The sequence below is a fragment of the Canis aureus genome, chromosome 18 (genome assembly GCF_053574225.1).
Source record: "Canis aureus isolate CA01 chromosome 18, VMU_Caureus_v.1.0, whole genome shotgun sequence".
NCBI lineage: Eukaryota > Metazoa > Chordata > Mammalia > Carnivora > Canidae > Canis > Canis aureus.
The window spans coordinates 30,128,812-30,150,389 of NC_135628.1; the positions used below are offsets into that span (position 1 = coordinate 30,128,812).

General features: G+C 35.7%; 1 protein-coding gene and 1 long non-coding RNA gene across 20 annotated transcripts in view; one reads left to right on the top strand and one right to left on the bottom strand.

Moving 5' to 3' along the window:
* Positions 1-21,578, top strand: part of CRPPA (CDP-L-ribitol pyrophosphorylase A) — a 340,908-nt gene that overhangs the window by 52,525 nt on the left and 266,805 nt on the right. For 17 of the 19 annotated variants that reach the window (XR_013356810.1, XM_077856701.1, XM_077856693.1 and 14 more), the window contains one exon: positions 5,423-5,443. The exons of the other annotated variants lie outside the window; for them this stretch is intronic. Coding sequence is in view for 16 of the 17 variants with exons in the window: in XM_077856701.1 (XP_077712827.1) it covers positions 5,423-5,443 (21 nt within the window). In the remaining variant the exon portion in view is untranslated. The remainder of the gene's footprint in view (positions 1-5,422; positions 5,444-21,578) is intronic. 19 annotated transcript variants of the gene reach the window in all.
* LOC144288326 (uncharacterized) lies at positions 14,784-18,149 on the bottom strand. Its single transcript, XR_013356282.1, has 3 exons — positions 17,901-18,149; positions 17,308-17,622; positions 14,784-15,153 (listed from the first exon to the last, which is right to left on the bottom strand). It is a non-coding gene; the product is annotated as an uncharacterized LOC144288326 (long non-coding RNA).

A 21,578-nucleotide genomic window follows, 5' to 3' on the forward strand; every position in this document is an offset into this window, starting at 1 on the left:
TGATAATCTTATGTAAAATTATCTCTTCTATCCCTTGATTCTGTTTTAGTTAGTCTTATTAGATACCAAAAATACAATCATGTAAAAATAATGGTAAGTATTTGTGGCTTCCTGATGATGGTATGTGAGTTCTGAGTGCAGGGTCTTTGTCTTGTAGCACCTGGAAGACTTCATGCCTTACATTAGATTCTTAAAACTGTCAAATGAAAGAATTTCATACACCTACCTATGTATATGTAGATATATGATAGTATGTTGATACTAATGTAAATTACGAGTTGAACATGGGGATAAATATGTATGTACATATTGGTGTATTTATAAATACTTCCTGAAACATTTAAGAAAGTCCTATGAAAATATTAGAAATATGGGTGAATATTGTAAAGTTAGTTAGTGGGAGCATTTTTGTAAATGTAAGCTTCTCAGGCTGCGATGCTAGAAATCAAATAGCAAACATTTGTTAGGAACTTAAAAGGTCACCTGAAGTTGTGTTTTTGGAAACTTCAGTGGGGCACGAAAATGCTCATGATTTGATATTGATGGGGCAGGATATAAAGTTCTATTGACTACATATGGTATGTATTTATGCTTATTTCTAAATGTAGGTGTGTATTAGTGTATAAAATTGAAAAACTGGTTGTACATATGAATCCTGAAATGGGTATCTGGATTGGTATTAAAGCTCATTAAAAACCTACAGGTGTGAGATAGTTAAGATAAACACTTGCATATTTGATTCTTCTCCATGCAATTAGATATTTAGTCTTTGGTTCTTATGATCCTAACTAAAATCTATTTCTTAAGAATATTTAATGACCGGGATGTCTGGGTGGCTCAGGTGGCTCAGCGGTTGAGCTCTGCCTTCGGCTCAGGGCCTGATCCTGGAGTCCCGAGATCGAGTTCTACATCGGTCTTCCTGCATGGAGCCTGCTTCTCCCTCTGCCTGTGTCTCTGTGTCTCTCTCTGTGTGTCTCTCATGAATAAATAAATAAAATCTTTTTTTAAAGGAATATTCAATGACCAGTTAGGAAGTTGCTAAAGGAAAAGAAAAACTGGTAACTTAACACATTCAGTAGTAAATTATGTTTTCTCTAGGAACACTATGAAGATTTCAGGTTGGTCCAGACAATTTTTATTAGATAACAGCAAATACTTCTCTGCAGCTTTATGAAATAGCTTTTCCTACAAAGGAGCTTTTCAAACTGCATAATTCAATTTCAAGATCATATTCTGAAATGATACAGATTGTGAAATCTCTTGGCAGATCTAGTCTCATTTCTAACAGTTTTTGGGTTTTCAGAGAGTTTCATTTTATTTTACTTTGAATTTTAGAAGGCAATTTATTTTCACGAATATGTACTTATTACATAGAGTACACAGCAGGACTCAACCAGTGACAGTTGTTCTCTGTTAGTATGTACTTTTGGTTTGTATCATAGACTTTACTGTGGACACAGTTAATATTCAAATAAAATTACAATGGAGATTGAAAAGCTGTATTATATTAAAAAATGCTTGTTTATCTTGAAAGGGTAAAAACACCTTTAAGGAAAAGCAAAACAAACCCTCAATTTGAAAACAAAACTTTCCCTTAAGTCTCTAAGAATGCAATGGCCAGGGATGCCTGGGTGGCTCTGCGGTTGAACGTCTGCCAATTTGTCTTATTTCTCCTGATTTTTTTTTTTTTAATCTTTGTTTCTCTGCTTCCTATCTCTATTTTTTTCTTCTACCAATTCTTTTAGGTAGGCTTATATATGCCTTGTCATTTTTCTGGTCCCATTTTGGGAAGCTTCTAAAGTGCTGGAAAAAGTATTGTGACCTTCCATTGAGAAGAAGAATCTCCTACCTCCAGAAAATAATTTCATAGGCTTTAACTGGAAACTAATTTTTCTCTTTTCCTTTATATGTATAGAGACCAGTGTATAAGTGACTGCTACACACATTTTTTTCTGTAGCTTCCCTTAATTTAAAACTGCTGCACCAAATTTTGATTCGTAAATATCTTAATTATTACTATCTTACATGGGCACTTTGAGGGTAGGGGAAAATCTCTTGACAGTTGGCCTCCTGCCTGCCTTGTCTACCTTTATTAATGTTCCATCTCCGTAAGCCCCCAAGTGATCTTTATAACTGCAAGTTTGTCCATGTTGTCCCACAGCTTTAAGACTTAATGTGGTCCTTGATAGCCACAACATAAAGTACCAGCTCCTAGCAGGACCAGAAATTGTCTTTTACTGCTCAGAACTGCGATCTTTGGGATCACGACTTGTGGTTTCCCTATTACATACGTACCTTTTATCCTACCAAATGTTTTGGGCATAAGCTTTCTGCTTATTAAACAGAGAAAATACTTCTACTTTGGGCTTCACACTCCCTCCTTATTTCCTGAACCCCTGAATTCCTGATAATTTTCTCATGTATTAAAACTATAGAAATCTGTTCCTGGGGCAGTCCGGGTGGCTCAGAGGTTTGGTGCTGCCTTCAGCCCAGGGCCTGATCCTGGAGACCCGGGATCGAGTCCCATGTCAGGCTCCTTGCATGTAGCCTGCTTCTCCCTCTGCCTGTGTCTCTGCCTCTCTCTGTGTGTCTCTCATGAATAAATAAATAAAATCTTAAAAAAAATAAATCTGTTCCTTGCACCCCAATATATTTTAACTTTGAAAATAGTATTTAACATGTATTAAGAGATACATTAAATTACAGACTTATTTCAAGTTTAAATTTTAGAACTTTTAGTTAACAAATAATGTGACAGTTTCAGGAGTAGAATTAAGTGATTCATCGAAAGTACAAACTTCTTCATTCCATCTTATTTTGGGGCCTTAAATCTCTAGAACTGAGTTGATGGATCTGTCTTGGTTTATTGTTGGCTGCTATTGTTTATTTGTTATGCTGCTGTTTTAAACTACTTTTTCTTTCCCTTTCCAATCTAAATTACTAACATTCTGTAAGAACTTCTTTTTAATGTTTTTTTAAAAATAACTGTTATATATATTCTTAAGATGTATCCTGTTTTGCTTTTTAAATTTCTGTAAAAGATTATCACTTTTACTCAGATTGTCACTTTTACTCAGAATTTAGGAAATCATTCATGTTGAAAATGTTGAAGAATCTAAAACCTTTTTGATTACTAGATAACTTTGAATCATGCACAAACCACATTTTATCTATTGGTATCTTCCCGACGTGGATACCTACATTGCTTTCTACCAAACAGAAACAAATGTTCTTATGTCACTTTGTGGCCTTTGTACAAGTTTTCTTTGGGGGATGTATCAAGAAGTACAAGTGGGAGGTCATGGAGAAATGCCTTCTTAATTACAGTAACCTATTGCCAGATTGCTCTCCAGAATAGCTGTGCCTATTTAAGGACCTACTAGCAATGAAGTAGGAGGACATGGTTCTAGTTTTAGCCACATGTTCTATAGTTTGAATATTATTCTCATTCTGGTATTTACCTCTGTTGCAACTTGACTTTGATTTCTAGTGAGGATGAACTTTTCTACCTAATACGTTGGTGTACTTCTTAATGCTTATTAATACTTGTCAATTATCATTTGAGTTTCTTGTCTCTTGTTGATTTGGTAGAGATTCTTGTATATCCTAGATACTATTACTTTCTTAGTTGTACACATTACAAACATCTTCCATTGGTCTGTAATCTCTTGGTTACAGTTTCTCCCACAGGGATTGAAGACCACCTAGATCATTCATTCATTCCCAAGGGAAGCCAGGTCCATAATGACTTACCTGTCCAGAGGTAGCTATAAGGAGAAATCAGAGATTCTGGCTTGGGAGACCAAGAGAATCAGAGGCAAGACATAGAATGGGACTGATGAATTTTTTATTGACCATTACTACTTTTATATAACTTTGAAACCTTAAGTTTCCACTGATAAGATTTTATCGCAGTGCTTGGAAGCTGTATATCAATTTACAGACCAAGTTGATGTCTTTAAATAGTAGGTTGTTTCACTCATGAATATAACTGGCTTATTTAGATCTTTTATGTTCTTTTCTTTTTTATGTTCTTTGAAAGATTTTTACTTACCTGTATATTGTATGTTCCATGTAAGTGATTTCTTATTTTATTACAGCTAATAAAAATAATTGATCTTCTTTTATACTTTGTAATTTGTATTTGCTATTGGGTGTTAACTTTCCTCACAGTTGCTTTTGGTAGATTGCACTTAGATAATTTTATTGAACTCTGGTTTTAAGCTTATATGTGAAGAATTATTTTTTTTATTTTTTTATTTGTTTATTTTTTAAGAATTATTTTATATAAATGATAACACTATCTGCAGATAATGACAAAAACGTCTGCATCCTTCGAATCCTTCTGCTGTCACTTTCACCAGGGCCACTGGTATTATGTTGTAGATTAGCAAAAAAATGAAATTAAATTTTTTTGGGATTCTATCACTAAATGGACTTCATCTAATTTCTTAAACAAAATCTTTAAGTTTTTGGCTTGAAAGTCTTGAATAAATCCCTTTTTTTTTTTCCTATCCATACATTACTTTTATTTCTCATTAAAAGAGTGCATAGAGTCATTAGCATATTAGGAGATATGTTTCATTATTACATATCCATTAGTGCAGTTTTCAATACCACTTGAAACATGCATATCGTCCTACAAACAAATCAGTTTTCAAGTGCTGCTTATTTGATACACAATACTGTAAAGCCATTATAAATGACTGAGGAGGTATTTGGTTAAAATATAAACAATAAATTACACTGCCCATATGAATCAAGTCTTGTTATTTCACAAGAGTTTAATAGTATTCATCTGGTAGTTCCTATGTTAACTGGAAAAGACCACAGATGTGTTGCCATACTTTTATATTGATATAACCTACATATTTCACAGAACTTTATAGTTATTTGTTATTGTAGCAGGTAGTTGAATGCAAAGATTGTACTCAATTTATGAAAGTTCAACAAACCTCTAAATATTTTAAGTTAAATCAGTTATCAATCAAAAACCCACTGACGTGATTTTTTGAAAATAAACTCTTTTGAAATATTTTTATTTTTAGTCATGACAGTAAAGTAATTCTTACTAATTAAGGTACTAGAAGTGCAATGCAACTCATTGAAAGTGTTCTAAGAATAATTTACATTTCAAACAGTGCACCTCTCTTTTCCAGGAAGGCTTATTTCTTTACAAATTTCACAAGATATAAAAAAAAAAAAATTCCAGAAGACATCATCTTGTAATTTCTCTCAGTCTTGGTAATGGGGAATTCATATGATAGACTTACTGATGTTGAGCTATCTTTGTGATTCTGAGATCAATGATACACAATTTTTTTTGTACTATATAGGACTTAACTACCTGGTATTTCATGTGGGATTTTTTTATAAGTGAAATTGTCATGTGTTTCTCATGCTGTCCTTACTTGATTTTCAGGGCAACACTGTATCTCATGAGGTAGGTCATTTTTCCTCATTTATTATATGAAGCAATTTTTTTTTTTTTAGATTTTTATTTATTTATTTATTAATGAGAGAGAGAGAGAGAGAGGCAGGGACACAGGCAGAGGGAGAAGCAGGCTCCATGCAGGGAGCCCGATGTGGGACTTGATCCCGGGTCTGCAGGATCAGGCCCTGGGCTGAAGGTGGCGCTAAACCGCTGAGCCACCTAGGCTGCCCTATGAAGCAATTTTTATAAGAAACATATTTAATCTTTAAATTCTGATAGAATTTCTAATAAAATTGCCTAAGCTTGGAGATTTTTTTAGAGTGTGGTAAGGTTAGGAGAATGGCTTTTTGGTGGTTATTCGGTTAACACTATAATTTCTGTAATGGTTATTAAATCATCTAAGCTTTCTCCTTTGAGCTTACTCTGACACATATCTCTAGAAATTGACCTGTTTTGTTGACATGATCATTTATTGGCATCTTAAAAATCTGTAGGAGATTCTTTGTTTATTAATGATGTATTTTCTTTAGACCTGTTGATTCAAGTCCTACTGTCATTTAAAAAATTGTGTAAGTTTTTCACTGCTCTCAGAATTTTTAATATACTGTGTATATTAACCCCTTACCAGATAGATAACTTGCAAATATTTTCTCCCCTCTCATGGATTGCCTTTTCACTTAGATCGTGTCCTTTGTTGCATTAATTTAATTTTAATATGGCCTAACTTATTTATTTCTAATTTTATAGCCTGTGCTTCTGGCTTTAAATCCAATAAATCATTGCCAAAGTGAAAGTCATGAAGTTTTCCTCTTAGAGTTTTCTAAGTTTTATTCTGTTAGGTAGATCTTTGAGTTTTTAAATATGGTATTAAATAAAATCCAACTTGATTGTTTTGCATCTAGATGTCCAGTTTTCTCAGCACGATTTGTTGAAAGATTGCCCTTTCCCATTGAATGGTTTTTGCGTTCTTGTGAAAAAACAAATTAGTTTTCTGTAAGCAGGGGTTTACTTCTGGTCACTCTATTGTATTCTGTGGTCGATACATCTCTATACTAGACATCTCTATAAATCTCTATACAACTACTTAGTTGATCACTGTAGTTTTATAATAAGTTTTGAAATTACAAGTTCAACTTTTAGTTAAAGACTGTTTTGGCTTCTTAGAGTAATAAAGCACACTCTAATAGACAATAACAACTTCTCCCTTATTCTTCTGTCTTAATTATCAAGCACATTGCCTCAAACCTAGTAGATACTTGATACAAATTGTGAAAATTTTAAAAACTAGGGGATTTGATAGTAGAGGACTCGGAATGCTCTTACAGAAAAATAAATTCTTTTCCTTTATGTACTCTAGAGTAGAAAACTAGACTGACTTTGAAAATTTCAGAGCAATACTCATAAATTTTTTCTCTTAATTAGTTCACACTTGTTCTTTAAGAATGATGTCTTAAGATATGAATTGCTGTTTTTATTGCTGTTACATAGTTTCAAAAAACAGTATAGATGTAATCTAATTGCAAGGGTCTGTAAGAATAACAAAAAATAAAAGATGAGGCAAACAGTGGATATCAAATCAGAGTGGATAGAGTATATTAAAAATATGTAGTACATTGTTCCTGCTCATCTGTAATCAAATAATGAAATTTCGATCACATTTAGTCCTTCAACCTTTTATGTTACCTTGTATAGTGTAGGCATTAGCATCCAGATAATAGCTTAGCGGTTGATGGCTGAAATAAAACCAACTTCTTAGGTATAACCTAAGAACTCTGAAGTCCAATTTGAGGCTCTTTTACTTCAGAAAAAAATGGAGAGTGATGGAAAAAGTATGGTGAGAGGCTTTGAGGATATATTTTCCAACGAAAGAATATGGATATTAAAATCTTAGAATCCTATTCATATCTTTTCATAAACTATGCCTATTTTAAGCAGATGACTTAATTCATTTTTGTGTTTATCTAAGTGACCTAGTATTCATCTGTGGTAGGTACCCATATGATAGTTTGGTTAAAGTTGGATATTTTCTTTCTTTCTTTCCCCTTTCTTTTCTTTTCTTTCTTTTCTTTTTTCTTTTCTTTTCTTTTCTTTTCTTTCTTTTCTTTTCTTTTCTTTTCTTTTCTTTTCTTTTCTTTTCTTTTCTTTTCTTTTCTTTTCTTTTCTTTCTTTTCTTTTCTTTTCTTTTCTTTTCTCTTTCTTTTTCTCTTTCTCTTCCTCTTTTTCTCTTTCTCTCTCTTTTTCTTTCTCTCTCTTTCTTTTCTTTCTTTCCTTCCTTTCCTCCTTCCTTTCATTTCCTTCCTTCCCAAGGGGGGAGCAAGAGTGAGATTTGGAAGCCTGAAGTGAAACCAAAGCCATTTTTCTCATAAGGTCTTTGTGCTGTCAGACAAGGTGACAGACAAATGGTGCCTGGTGGGTTCCAACCTGTCCTTGCCATCTCGTTCTACTGTCTAGCTCATTCTCATGATGGGTAACCATCAATGCTGTTTACCATCATCAGCCTTAGTTCAGCTTACCCACTGAGGCAGTAGCTACACAGGGACACCTATTGTTCAGACTTCTCCATGACTTTCTTCTCAAAGTTTCCCCTTTGGTGTCTGGGTAGGTTTGGCTTGTCAGATTGACTAGTCAATGATGACTCCTTTCCTCCTTCTACACTCTTTTAATCTGTGCCTTCCCTAGTAATTCTGACAGCTGTGTAAGGTTTGATTCCTATATGATGAGGGATTAGATCACTTATAGTAGGTAGCCCTGCTCTCCGATTAATAGTTTGATTCAAGTGTGGGGTTGTATCTACACTTAATCTACCTATCTGATGTGCAGCCAACTCTTACTGGGTTGTGAGCACTGCTAAATTTTCTTAACTTGTTTACAAAAGAATACGTTTTTAGAAGACACATAAGTCTTTCATAAAAATATTCTGTGATGGTTGGTGCCAAAGTTACTCGATTTTGTAATACAGCTTTCTTATTGTTTCACAAAGTATTGTTATAAGAACTAGAAAGAAAGTTTTGCTTTCAAGTGGTTCCCACAGACTTGTGGTTTATTGGTCTGCTGCCTAGAACTTTGAAGTCCTATATAACGACATAAAAAAGATTACTAAGTGTGTAATATTAAAGTTGGCATGTTTAGGAACAACCTTTGTTATAGAGAATACTCCCAATCTGAGTTAGTTTTGTGTAATCCATCCCTTCGAACTACATGCCCTTTAACGTGCACTTAAACTTGATGGATTTTAACACATACAAATATTGACACATGATTTCAAAGTTTGTTTCATTTTATGGACAGGATTTTTTTGGACCTTAACATCTTGACAGTATTTCCAATTATGAACTAGAAATGTGATTTTTGGCATTATCTGGCCAATTTGAGACCATTTCATGTGCATTTGCATAAACTCAGTTTTGTTTTTAGGACTAGTAGAAATCCTTTTTCCCTAAGAATATCTTAGATGAGAGTTGGTCAGTGAAACTGAGCATGTACCGTTGAAGGTCAAGATGGTCACACATTTCATAAACCTGACAGTAGATAGTCTGAAACATTAAAAGAGTGGCAGCTTTCTGCTCAAAGTACTCTCTAGATTCTTCATCACATCATTATCCAGAGCTTTTGACTTAGACTAATGACAGAATAGCTAAAAGGGCCAACCTTCAAGTATATAAAAAGTAAAAGCTATGCTACCTATGTATGTATTGAGAGAGAAATATAGAGAGATGATATATTTGCATTATATGAACCCGTATGATAGATAAATGTGTATGAAGGCATTCACCAACTAAAAGTAGACAGGAACTGCAAGAGATTGAACCCTTGAAGAAGGAACCGACAGTGGGTAACATTCACATTTACGTGTGGTGCCACTTAGATTTAGAGCCGAGAGACAATAAATTATTTTTCCCTGTCTGGCTACATCTCATGGACATCCCTCTTTTGCCAAGAAAATTGTAGTTTCTTCAGTGGAGAGTGCTGAAGGGACCCTGTGGGAGGAAGGGATATTTCTTCCTGGTTCAGGTATGCTTGCATTCCTGTTGGCTTCAGAGCTGCCATTTGTGTGTGTGCGCACAGCCCTGAGTGCTATTTATTCTCAGCAAGTTTTTGATGATAGCTGTGGCCCTCCATTCCCTGCCTGCCAGCTTTTGTTGGCTGACACGGTAGTGGAGGTTTTCCTGTTGGCCAGTCCTAGCCTGGGGTTCTGTGCCTGCCAGCCTTGGTTCCCTGGTACAGCTGTAGGCTCCAGCTTGTTGGTCCCAGTGTGCGGTGCCCTGTTCGTCAGCCTTAGGTCCTTAGGCATCTAGTTTTAGTCCATGGTTTCTGACATCCCAGCCTTAGCTTGCTGACTGTGTCCCACCTCCAGTGCAGGACAGGCTGTTCCACTTCTTGACCATCCAGTGGGCTATAGCCAGACCTTCATAAATGAGTTTTGAATTTCAGCCTTGGAGAATGGATGCCCCTTCTTTCTATGTTTGTTACTATCTTGGCTTTATATCCTCAGATTTCTTAGTTTTAGTCGTTAGTTGACTATCATATATAGATAAGAATACTTTATATTAAACCTTTCCTGTTCAAACTATGTGTAGTGTACAAGTCCTTACCAAAGAGTGAACAATAGATCTTTTGTTGTTTACTCTGAGGCCACTTCTCCATCCCTGTAGTGGCAAAGAAGAAAGCTATAGTTTTTGTCCTGAGAAGCCAGAGCCTGGATCATGGGGCTCCCAGGGCAGTTGGGAATTGAGGAAGCTTGGAATGGCCACAAAAGAGGGGGACTGTACGTGCATATAACTGCTCAAAGGCTTTGCTGATGCCAGAACTGTGCATGCATGGGGCAGTATTCCAAGGGGCCTAGGGAGAAAACCTCAACTGGAAGACAGAAAGATAACCAGAGGCTTAGGCAGGCAGTCACCCCAGAGGAGACAGAGTTGTGAATTAGAGTCCTGCCATGTTAAAGGGAGTTAGTGAATACCTTTGGATTTTCATGGGTACTTCAGAAGGACCACATTTTAGGAGCAGAGACCACTTAACAGGCAACAATCACCACCCTTCAGAGGAAGAGGAAAGAATCTATAGTTGGTAAAACATGTCTTCAGTGCCCACTCAATTGTTCAATATTACTCTGTTAACATGAATCACCTTTCCTTTTTTTTTTTTTTTTAAGAGAATCAGTTAGAAAAAGAGCCAGATGTTGGAAACAGTAGTAGAGGATTTCAAAATAATATTGAAAAAAATGTTGAATCTACAACTTTGACATAATAGATGAGATATCACAAATTTCAAGACAAAAAGTATAAAAGAGAATAAAAGAGAATACAATGAAAACTGAGGACTGAAAGAACATCCAGGAAAAATTATCTTGAAATCTATTGGCTGTAGTCAAAACAGAACTGAAGAATGGAGTGGACTTGAGAATAGACTGTTTTTTGATACCAGGGTGGAAGCTGCGAGTCTTGTTACCCCCTGGGCACAGATTTGGAACCAAGCACTTCTAACTGCTCTGCCTTACAGAGTAAAACAAAAGTCAGCCAATATCAAGGAGAGGGAAAACATACTTCCCTCCCCCAAGAATTTGTGGCTGTTAATCTATCACAATCGTCCTTTTGTAAGAGTAAGAACTGGGGCAGATTGCTGAGTGTCTGCTAGTTTCAGCAATTTAGGCATTGTCGAGTCAGTCGCCATACTTCCTGGAGTCTTTGTATTCTTGCATGTAAATGTGGTGAATTACATCAACTTTTGTTTAATAATTTTGAGATAGATTGGAAGTAATGTAGAATTTTTTTCTGTGAAATTTTTTCTGGTTCTAATTATATTTTAATAATAATAGATAGGGGTATGTAAGTTGTTGAACCAGCCATTATAATTGTGGTCAGAAATTTTGTTCAAGACTACGTATTATGTAGTATAAACATAATAGAGACAGTAGTAGTGCCTTAAGGTCATCAGAGTGAACACAGATCTTTGTACTGTAACACGAAATGAACTTAGACCCAGAGCAGGTGCCTACTCAAGCCACTATTCCGATGGGTATTTTTTACTGGGCTTGCCTGCCCTGCATTCTGGCATCCCAATATCATGCTTTTCTTATTCAAGTCTGTTTGCCCAGTGATGGAGTCAGAAACCATGATGATATGGGGAAGTCCAAACATGCCCTACTTTTATTTCTACCTCTGCGTCCTTGAATAATGGCATAGTTTTTAGTTTTTCTGGACCTATATTCACACCTGTATATGAGGGATTTGGACTAGATGATGTCTACAATTTTTGGAGGGCTCTGATTTTATGGTTTAAAAACAGGTAAAGGGCTGGATATGGCAGTGACTATATATTAAAAACAGAAACTGAGTAGAGATTGAGAAGATATCCAGTGGTCCTTTGGTGACATAAGCCTCAGTTCATATGAAGTATTAATGCAGCCCAGACATACAGCTGATGGAATGATGCAGTCAAAGTATATGTGAAGTCAAAGTAGTAAAAACTATTTGCCAGGTGAATCATGATAAGGATATTTCAAATGATGTTAGAGAATAAACAATTGCTTTGAAATAGATTTCACGCTTCATTTGAGACTTAAAAATATTTTAGTGACAGAAATATTGGTCTCAGCAAAGCTCTAGTAATAACTGATCTTTTAGCTTATAGAATTAAAACAGATTTAGCCATATATTTCTATTCAATGTTAATTTTTAAAAATAGCAATTAAGTATTAAAATGCATTATTAACTGAACAAGAGAAGTAAATCCCTATTGATTTAGAGCCACTTGCCTTTTTCTCTGATCGCAGTTCTCATTTGGATGTCTGTCATGTCTAAGCTTCTGTTTTCAGCAGCATGGACTTTTTAAAAAGATTTTGGGCAGCCTGGGTGACTCCATGGTTTAGCGCCGTCTTCAGCCCAGGTTGTGATCCTGGAGACCCCAGATCGAGTCCCATGTCAGGCTCCCTGCATGGAGCCTGCTTCTCCCTCTGCCTCTCTCTTTCTCTTTCTGTGTGTCTGTCTGTCTGTCTCTCATGAATAAATAAATAAAGTCTTTAAAAAATTTTTATTTATTCATGAGAGACACACAGAGAGAGGCAGAGACATAGGCAGAAGGAGAAGCAGACTCCGTGTGGGGAGCCTGTTGCAGGACTCAATCCCAGCGCCCCCGGATCACACCCTGAGGCTCAGTCCCTGAGCCACCCAGGTTCCCCTCAGCAGGATGCATTTTAATCTGTTCTTTACTGCTCCATTAGTAAGGAGTTTGTATAGAGGGAGGACTGACCAAAGAGGAGTGTATGTGTGTTTTTAAGATTATGAGAGTCCCTTGAAACTGATGGAAAACATCTGCTTCTTCCTCACCCTACAATACACTTAATTTGTTGAATTATCTATTCATACTAAAGGAAAGGGAAACTACTGAGTTCACAGAGTATCTACTTTATGGAAGGCAGAATAAATAGTACGTGATATGTTCCTATTTTGTAATTGAAAAGTTAAGGTACTTGCACAGGGTCGAAATCTGTTAAATGGCAAACACAAGATCCAAATTGCAGCATCATTACAATACCTGTTGGGTTTCCTGAAACTGATTGTTATGACAATGCCATGCTTTGTTCTACTACATCTTGCTTATAAAAAGTATAATTACTTGTACAAATATCTTTTCAATAAGGTTGGCAACACCAAATGAAAAAACTGGAGTATTTCCTTAGCTAGCTAGTTGGAAGTAGACTCAGCAGTTCAGTTTTTATTAGCTTATTGTCTTTTTTTTATCTCTGCTTTTCATCTTTTTGGTTTAACTTTGTGGGTTAGTCCTGATGTTGAATATGTTTTAGATATACATGCCTTAGGGGAATAAGTGTATTTGAAATGGAAGAAAATAGGATGACTAACTCCATTATTTTCTGATGGAGTTCAGTGAAGGAGGTTGAGGAAACATCCTATTTAATTGTGCTTTAATGATCCTAAATTCCTTTCTTGGAAACACACCTTTTTCTTGTCCATAGTAGTCTGTAAGGTGATAGAAAATGGCAAGGAATAAATATTTTATCCTCTAATTCTAAGAATAACTAAAACTTGTAAGATGCTTTGGTCAGGCTTTTTTCTTTTTCCTTAAGGTAATCGGAAGTTTTTTTATAAGTTAAAAAAATGTCCAAAGCCTTTCTTAATCTGAGATAGGTTACATCATTGGTGCAGTCTGTGTGTTCCCTACCACAAAATATTAAATGGAATTAAGAGTATCAGGAAGATAAACTTTTTCCCTTTCATTAGAAGTAGGGTAGTCTACTTACTGCATACCTGATTTTGATGGATTTTAGAATGCATAAATGCTCTTTGTTTTCAATCCCATTCCAAATCATGTTATATCATGTCCTGGTGGTATATAAAAAAGGATAATATGTGAAAAAAACCTTAAAAGATAGCACTCCACATAGAGTTCAACGAATTTTACTTTTCATATTCACCATGGCTTTATTCATTCAGGTAAAGAATTTATTAACTTTTATTTCTCAAAGGAACATCGTTTCTTCCATAATTTCTTTTTCAGGAGGAGTTGTCACTATCAAATTGTGTAAAACTAAAATGTCTTATTTTCAGTAAGACATTATAAAAGCTAGATTTAATTAGAAAAACTTACTCTTATCCAGTGTAAATGATAAACAGTATAATTACACACCTTCCCCCCCTCTTAAGTATAGCTGCTTGCTTCTTGACTTTATTTTCTGGAAGATGAAACTGTGTTATAATTTTAAGTGGTATTAAGGTTTGGTAGGACTTTGTTTAGTTTGCATCCAGGTAAAGTAAATCCTGAGAGAGCAGGAACAAAAACTCAGGAGACCCGGATTAGTTTTCAGTTTCTCTTTTGTAACTGACATCCTAAGTGCTAGACTAGAAACAAGATAATGCTCTGGGCTGAGGGACTATAACAGTAATAAAAGTCCACATATCTTTGAAATTTTGCTGTTTGACAGATTAAGAACCAGTATTCAAACACCATCTATTTCTTTATCTCACTTTTTTTTTTTTTAAGATTTTTAAATTTAATTTTGAGAGAAGGGAGCACGTGCACAGAGGGAAAGGGAAAGCAGACTCCCTACTGCACAGACAGACCAGGTAGGGCTAGATCCCAGGACCCTGGGACCATGACCTGAGCCAAAGGCAGATGTTTAGCCAACTAAGCCATCCAGGTGCCCCTCCTTCTTTCATTTTCTTATATGGTTAAATAGATACTAATTTGCCCTATCTCAAAGGGAACTTTGGATGAACTAACCCATGTGAAATTTTCTAGTCCAGTGCTTCATATTAGAAATGGTCAGCTGTTCTTATGTGCAGAGATTACCAAAACTCATAGCATGAAACAATAACAATTATTTATTCTTGCTTGCCTGTCTGCAGATGGGCTGGGTGTTGGTTGATCCAGGTTGGGCTTGATGGGGTTGTTCTTGTCATGTCTGGTCTTGTTTATGTGGCTCCTTGCTTGGAGGGCTGTTCTCAGGTTGCTCTCTGTGTGTTTCTTGAGCCCAGGCTGAACGGGCAGCAGCTACCTTAGAGAACTTCTTATAACAATGGCAGAAATTAGAAGAGAAATGGAAAGATGGGAAGCTTCATAAGCAATAGGCATGCACCTATCAAAATGCCACTACCATTCTCATTCCATTGGACAAGGCAAGGCATGTGACCAGTCCCCACATCAGTGCAATGAGCCGGTACACTTCACATTTGAGATAGTGGCAAGGGTACATGTATATCATTCTATGGGGGAAATGAAAAAAAAAATATGGTCAACACTTAAATCTTCAGTAGTCCACAATTACTAGATATTACCTCTGCTTTTCCTTTAAAGTTTATTTTTAACTTCTTTTTCTTCTTACCAAGAACTTTTGGCTTGAAGAAAATAGGTGCTGAACTTGTAACATTCTGGTGGTATTAGGAGCTTTACAAGTCTGATTAGTCACCTATCTTTTTTTTCGACTGACACAAGTGCTTTTTCTCATACTTTGGCTTAATTTCATCTTTTAGATCACAGCTTAAATATCAACTCCTCAAGAAACTTTCCTGTCTGTTTTCTTCTTATTTTCTAATTCCCTTTTTAACTTCCTTTGTAGTACTGACCTTTAGGGCCACTTTTCACTTCCTGTGCTTTAAATTCTTCCATTTATATTGTAAATTTACTGATAAAAACTGAGCTTCCAAGACCGTAAGTCCCCATGCTTGACCTCAATACAGCAGAACTGTTTACCTGTGCATGTGTGCTCTCTACCTGTGACCTTGCTATAAAGCCCTGGGTGCGCTATGTCATTTCCAAGTCTTGTAAGTGATAAACTTTTATTTTTTCCCCTAAGTTTCCTGATGGTTGTTGCTGAAGAGTGTCTTGGCATCTTAGACCCCCAGGGTTGGTCCAGTTATAACATTGGTTTGGAGACAGGAGATGCCTGTGGGAGGCCCACCAGGGCCCAGGTGAATGCCCCTGGACATTTGTATCTGATAGCATTCCTATCAGTAGGTGGAGACTGGTACAAAACAGAAAAAAAAAAAAAAAATGGAAGAAATTATAGAACAAGTTTATGTTTTTAGTTGAAATGTATTGTCTCTTGTTTATCTTGTTTTGGTATGGCGGTTTACTACAAGTGTTTGTTAACACATTGGAACACTTAATTTTACGATGGGCTTTAAGAAGTCATTTTTATAGGGAAATGAATTTAGCAGCACCTAAACAAAATCTTTATATCTTGATGCGGAGAATTCAAGGAAATTATTTGGATTCTGGAAGGAAATAACCTCAGTAAATATCGTCTCTAGCAGCAGATTGCTTGTACTGTTAAAAAGTGGATTTCTGATATATAAAATGGGCTAATTCTACATACTTTAGTATCATTCTTAGGCCCCTAAAATTATTTATAATTTTATTTATAATATTTATAATATTTATTATTATAAAGTTCCCAAACTGTTACTTGAGAATTGAGTGCTGACTGCAAATGTGTGGGTCTCTCATACATTTTCTTAAAATTAAAACTTCTTCAGCATTGAAACAAAAACAAAAAAACATGTAAATTGACAACAAAAGGTTAAGCAATACTGGATTCTCTGTTTTATGCTGTATTATAAAAATGACATCTTAATACACTGTATACCTTCTATACTTATTTATGATTACTGTTCTTTGCAGTTGCCTTTTAAATCAAAGGGGTGGTTGCCTTGGTGGCTCAGCAGTTGAGCCTCTGCCTTTAGCTCAGGGCGTGATCCCAGAGTCCCAGAATCAAGTCCCACATAGGGCTCCGGCATGGGAGCTTGCTTCTCCTCCCTCTTCTTATGTCTCTGCCTCTCTCTCTCTATGTCTCTCATGAATAAATAAAAATAAAGGGGTACAAAATACATTGTCTTTAATGTAAGTAGTTAATTTTACTCGTTATGTTAATGGAGATTCAGGTTGCTGTCTAATGTTAATTCATTTGGCCTCAAAAGACTCCCTTTGGTTTTGCTTACAGACTATGCTGGCTAGTAAAACATTCTATTACTGTTTGCTTACATGGAATATTGTACTTCATTTATGAAGGATTTTTTTTTTTTTTTGTACATAAAATTCTTGGTTGACAGTCTTGCCTTTTAGTATTTAGAATATGTTCTCTCACTGTCTTCAGGGAGTTCAGACATGGTTTCCTTTGGCTTGTTAAACACATTTAAAATACTTTGAGTATCTAGTAACTCTAAAGTCTGGCCTTCCTCAGGACAATTGTATGGTTTTTTTTTTCTTTACATATGCTCTTGTTTCTTGACGTATTGGCTAATTTTGTTGAAAATTGGCCCTTTTTAGTAATATGGCAATTTTGGAAATCTGAACCCACCCCTCCTAGAGTTTCCTGTTGAAAATATTTGTTTGTACTATTGATAGGTTAAATGACTTACTTGAAGTCTGTAGTACATGTATTCTTTTCTGTTGTCACATGTAGCCAGTGAAGTCTCTGCTGGAATAGTTTGGTCACTTAATGATAACAGATTTCCTTAAATATCAGAACAAAGCATGTTCCATGCTTTGCCTGGTGTCTATGTATAGGGGCACACTTGGTATGCTCAGGCAAGTGGTTTACAACTCTGGCTTTGTTCTCACTTGCTGCTTGTGAAGAGGCAAAAGATGAATCAGAAGTAAGAGCACAGGACCTTCTCAGGTCTTTCCTGGGCCTGTGGGCAGCCCTCTGCATGTTCATGGTCTTGAATAGATACCTGGGAATAGCATTTGAGCTTTTCAAAGCCTTGTATGGACATGTCATTCTTCAGCTTTTTCTTTTAATGGTTCAGGTTAGCTTATGGTTTGCTTCAGTTGCTACCACCATATTAGGGACTGCTGTGGTAAGCAATTACTGCTGATAATTTTTAGCACATGCTCCCGGGGAAACACTGTGCTGGAAATCTCTGACATAAGTCAAATAAAAACAAAACTTGGAATTTAGGTTTTTCAGGGAACTTGGGGACAGGGGAAGGGATGAAACTATGGCAGTTACCTGGGGATTAGAATTTGGAGAAGCTCCAATTCTGTTTTGCCATATCCAGTAGTTGCTAGGCTTCTGTTTTTCACTGTGGTTGCAGGCTTTTGGTTTTCAAGATGACCATGATGCTCAGAAGAGACTGTCGGGTGGGGGTTGGGGAGAGCTGGGTAAGTTAAAATGCCACATGTTCACTGTGTTTTCTTCTTCTTTTTTAAATCCAAGATTCTGCATTAGCTACTGGAGCAAACATTCCATAGACTGTCACATGGCTTTAATTTCCAGAGTTCTGAAGAAGTTAATTTTAATATCTGTCAGTGTTCTTGTTGCTTTTATGGAGAAAAGAATTTTGGTGCCCTCAACAAGTAACTATATTACTTGATTTACTACCTTCAACAAGTAACAATATTACTTGAATTTTTTTTTTTTTTTTTTTTTACATGACTGTTGTCTCAGATTTCTGAGTTTAGGAGTGTCAAGTCAAATATGCAACAGCCAAATATACCAAAGTTGATTCCTGACCATATACTGTTTGCTTGCCATATCCATCATGTTAATTACTAATTATATTTTGATACTAAATAAACATCTTGTAAATGTCTTTTTCTTTAAGTTGGAAATATACTTCTCTAAAATGTACATTTGTGCCTTGTTTTGCCTTTTAATTACCACTAAATATGATTTGCCTGATTGGAGGCAGCAGGGATTTTGAGTGTATTCTGTAGCAAAAGAGTGAAAATACTGAGCTCAGAAGGGTTAAATCATTTTCTAACTTGTGTTCTATGGAATATTCTTGAAGATAAGCTTTGGGAAAAGGTCTCATGCTAAAATAATATTTGGGAAATAATAGACATAATATTCCTGACTTGAATATTTAAAATGGATATTCGTTTTTTTTTTTTTGTAAATTTATTTTTTATTGGTGTTCAATTTGCCAACATATAGAATAACACCCAGTGCTCATCCCATCAAGAGCCCCCCTTAGTGCCCGTCACCCAGTCGCCCCCACCTCCTGCCCACCTCCCCTTCCCCCACCCCTAGTTCGTTTCCCAGAGTTAGGAGTCTCTCATGTTCTGTCTCCCTTTCTGATATTTCCCACTCTAAAATGGATATTCGTAACCAGACTGAAGTGAAGTTGCTAAACTTTAAGCTAGCATTTCCCAAACTTACTCACTTAAGGAGCATTTTCTGCTGGCAATACCCTAGGAAACAAATACATTTCTACACAAGAAATTGGTGGACCTCTTGGCAATTTTGTTCACTTTAATTTTTTATTTCAACTAAAGTTAAAAAGAAGATAAGTATAGGTGAATAGTGGTAACAGAGGTAAAGGCATACTTACATACTTTGCTAAATAGTAGAAATGTACTTAGTTTTGTTAAGCTACCTCATAACCATACTTCTTATATAATGAGGGGTTAATAAATTGACAACTAAATATTTTTTTAAAGGTTTTATTTATTCATGAGAGAGAGAGAGAGAGAGAGAGAGAGAGGCAGAGACACAGGCAGCGGCAGAAGCAGGCTCCATGCAGGGAGCCTGATGTGGGACTCGATTCCGGGACCCTAGGATCACGTCCTGGGCCAAAGACAGGCACTAAACCGCTGAGCCACCCAGGGATCCCCAATAACTAAATTTTCAGTTGTGCTGTAGAACTTTAAGAATACAGTGAGCTGGTTTTTACTGCTTCTTACAGTTCCAGACATACGGCGATTGTTAATGTATATGTATGTATAATGAATTAGTACATTTTATTTTCTTTAAAGTAATATGATTTCATAGAGGACTTACCACTTGGAAGGAAGAAAGCTACAGGAAACTGGAAATAGAATTTTGAGCTCCTGATTCTTGGTGATGGACCATTTCTAGGTTTGTAAATTCAAGGAAAGCTATTGAAACCTTTTGAAACAAGCCAAGAATATTTTCTAGTCTAATCTGATTGAAAAGACCACAGAATTTAATGCAGTATTTCATATACTTGTGGCTTACATCATGGTTTCTAGATACTTGACCTTTATACGTCTTCCTGTGATTGTAACCAAATGAGAATTAAATTTTATTTAAGCCTGTTGTCTTTAACAATTTAAGAGATTGTTTTTAGAAAAGACATAAATTTGAGTTTGATCTTTCCATAAAATCCCTGGCTTTTCTTGTCTGTGTGCATGCATAAATGTGTGTCAGATTTTCGGTAGGTTTGTATTATATGCAGTTTACAAAGAGAAGACTGGGCACAGTCTGAAGCAGTGCCTCTAAGGAGTTAATTTTCCACATGTGTGTAATACCGTCAAATTGAAGTAAATGTATTTTTTCAAATATTGAGTATATGCAACCTTGAGGATCTGATTTCTATATTCTAAAAGTAGGTTTAGATCAAATATTTGGTAGACTGCATGAATTTTTAAAGACTATCAACCCTTCTTTTCAAAAATCATCCAAAATATAGAAAGGGAAATCTTCTAAACACATGAGGCCAGAATTCCCTTGATATGAAAACAAGAGAAAAACCCCACAAGAAAATAAAAAAATATAGGCCAGTATCTCTGAACACAATGCAAAAATCCTAAATAAAACATGAGCAAACTGAAAGCAGCAACACATTGAAAGGACTATTCACAATTATCAGGGGTTTTATTTCAGTAGTGGAAGAATGGGTCACCATCTATGAATGAGTCTATGTGATACATCACATTAACAAAATGAAATATAAACATCACGATCATCTTCCATTTTTGGTAAATCAACAAAGTAGAGGGTTTATGGAGGAAATGTACTTCAACATAATAAAGGACCTAGATGACAAGCCCACATAAACCATCATACTCAATGATGAAAAGCTGAAAGCCTTTCCTCTAAGATAAGAAACAAGACAAGAAAGCTAAGTATACCCACTTTCCTGCAACATTGCTTTGGAAGTTCTAGCCACAGCAATTAAGAAGAAGAAAAAGTGGGGGAAGCATGTAATTGGAAAGGAAGAAAATTACTCATTTGCAGATGACATGATACATGTCATAGGTAATAAACAGTCCACCAAAAAACTATTATAATGAATAAATTCAATAAAGCTACAGAAGATAAAATCAAAACACTGACTTGTTTCCATATACAAATAACTAAGAAAATCCCACGTACAATTGCATCAAAAAGAATAAAATCTATAGGAAAAATCTTTAAAAAAAATCTATAGGAACAACTTAACCAATGAGGTAAAAGATTTAAATATTGAAAACAAGGATAGTAAGGAAGGAGATTGAAGACGTAAATGAGAAATTTTCATGCTGATGGATTAGAAGAATCAATATTTAGGATGTCCATACCAAAAGCAATCTATAGATTCTTTGCAATCCCTATCAAGGTTCCAACAGCATTTTTCACAGAAATAGAAGAAATTATCCTAAAATTTGTACAGAACCACAAAAGACTCTGAATAGCCAAAGCAGTCTTGAGAAAGAACAAATGTGGAGGCATTATGCTTCTTGACTGCAAACTACATTACAAAACTATAGTAACTAAAACACTGTTATCATACACACATAGTACCAATGGAACATAGCCCAGAAATAGACATACATGTATATGATCACTTTATGACAAGTCAAGAACACATGCGACAGGACAGTCTTTCCAATAAGTGTTGTTGGTGACACCAGATAGCCATATGTATAATGTGAAGACTTGATGACTATCTTGTACAATACA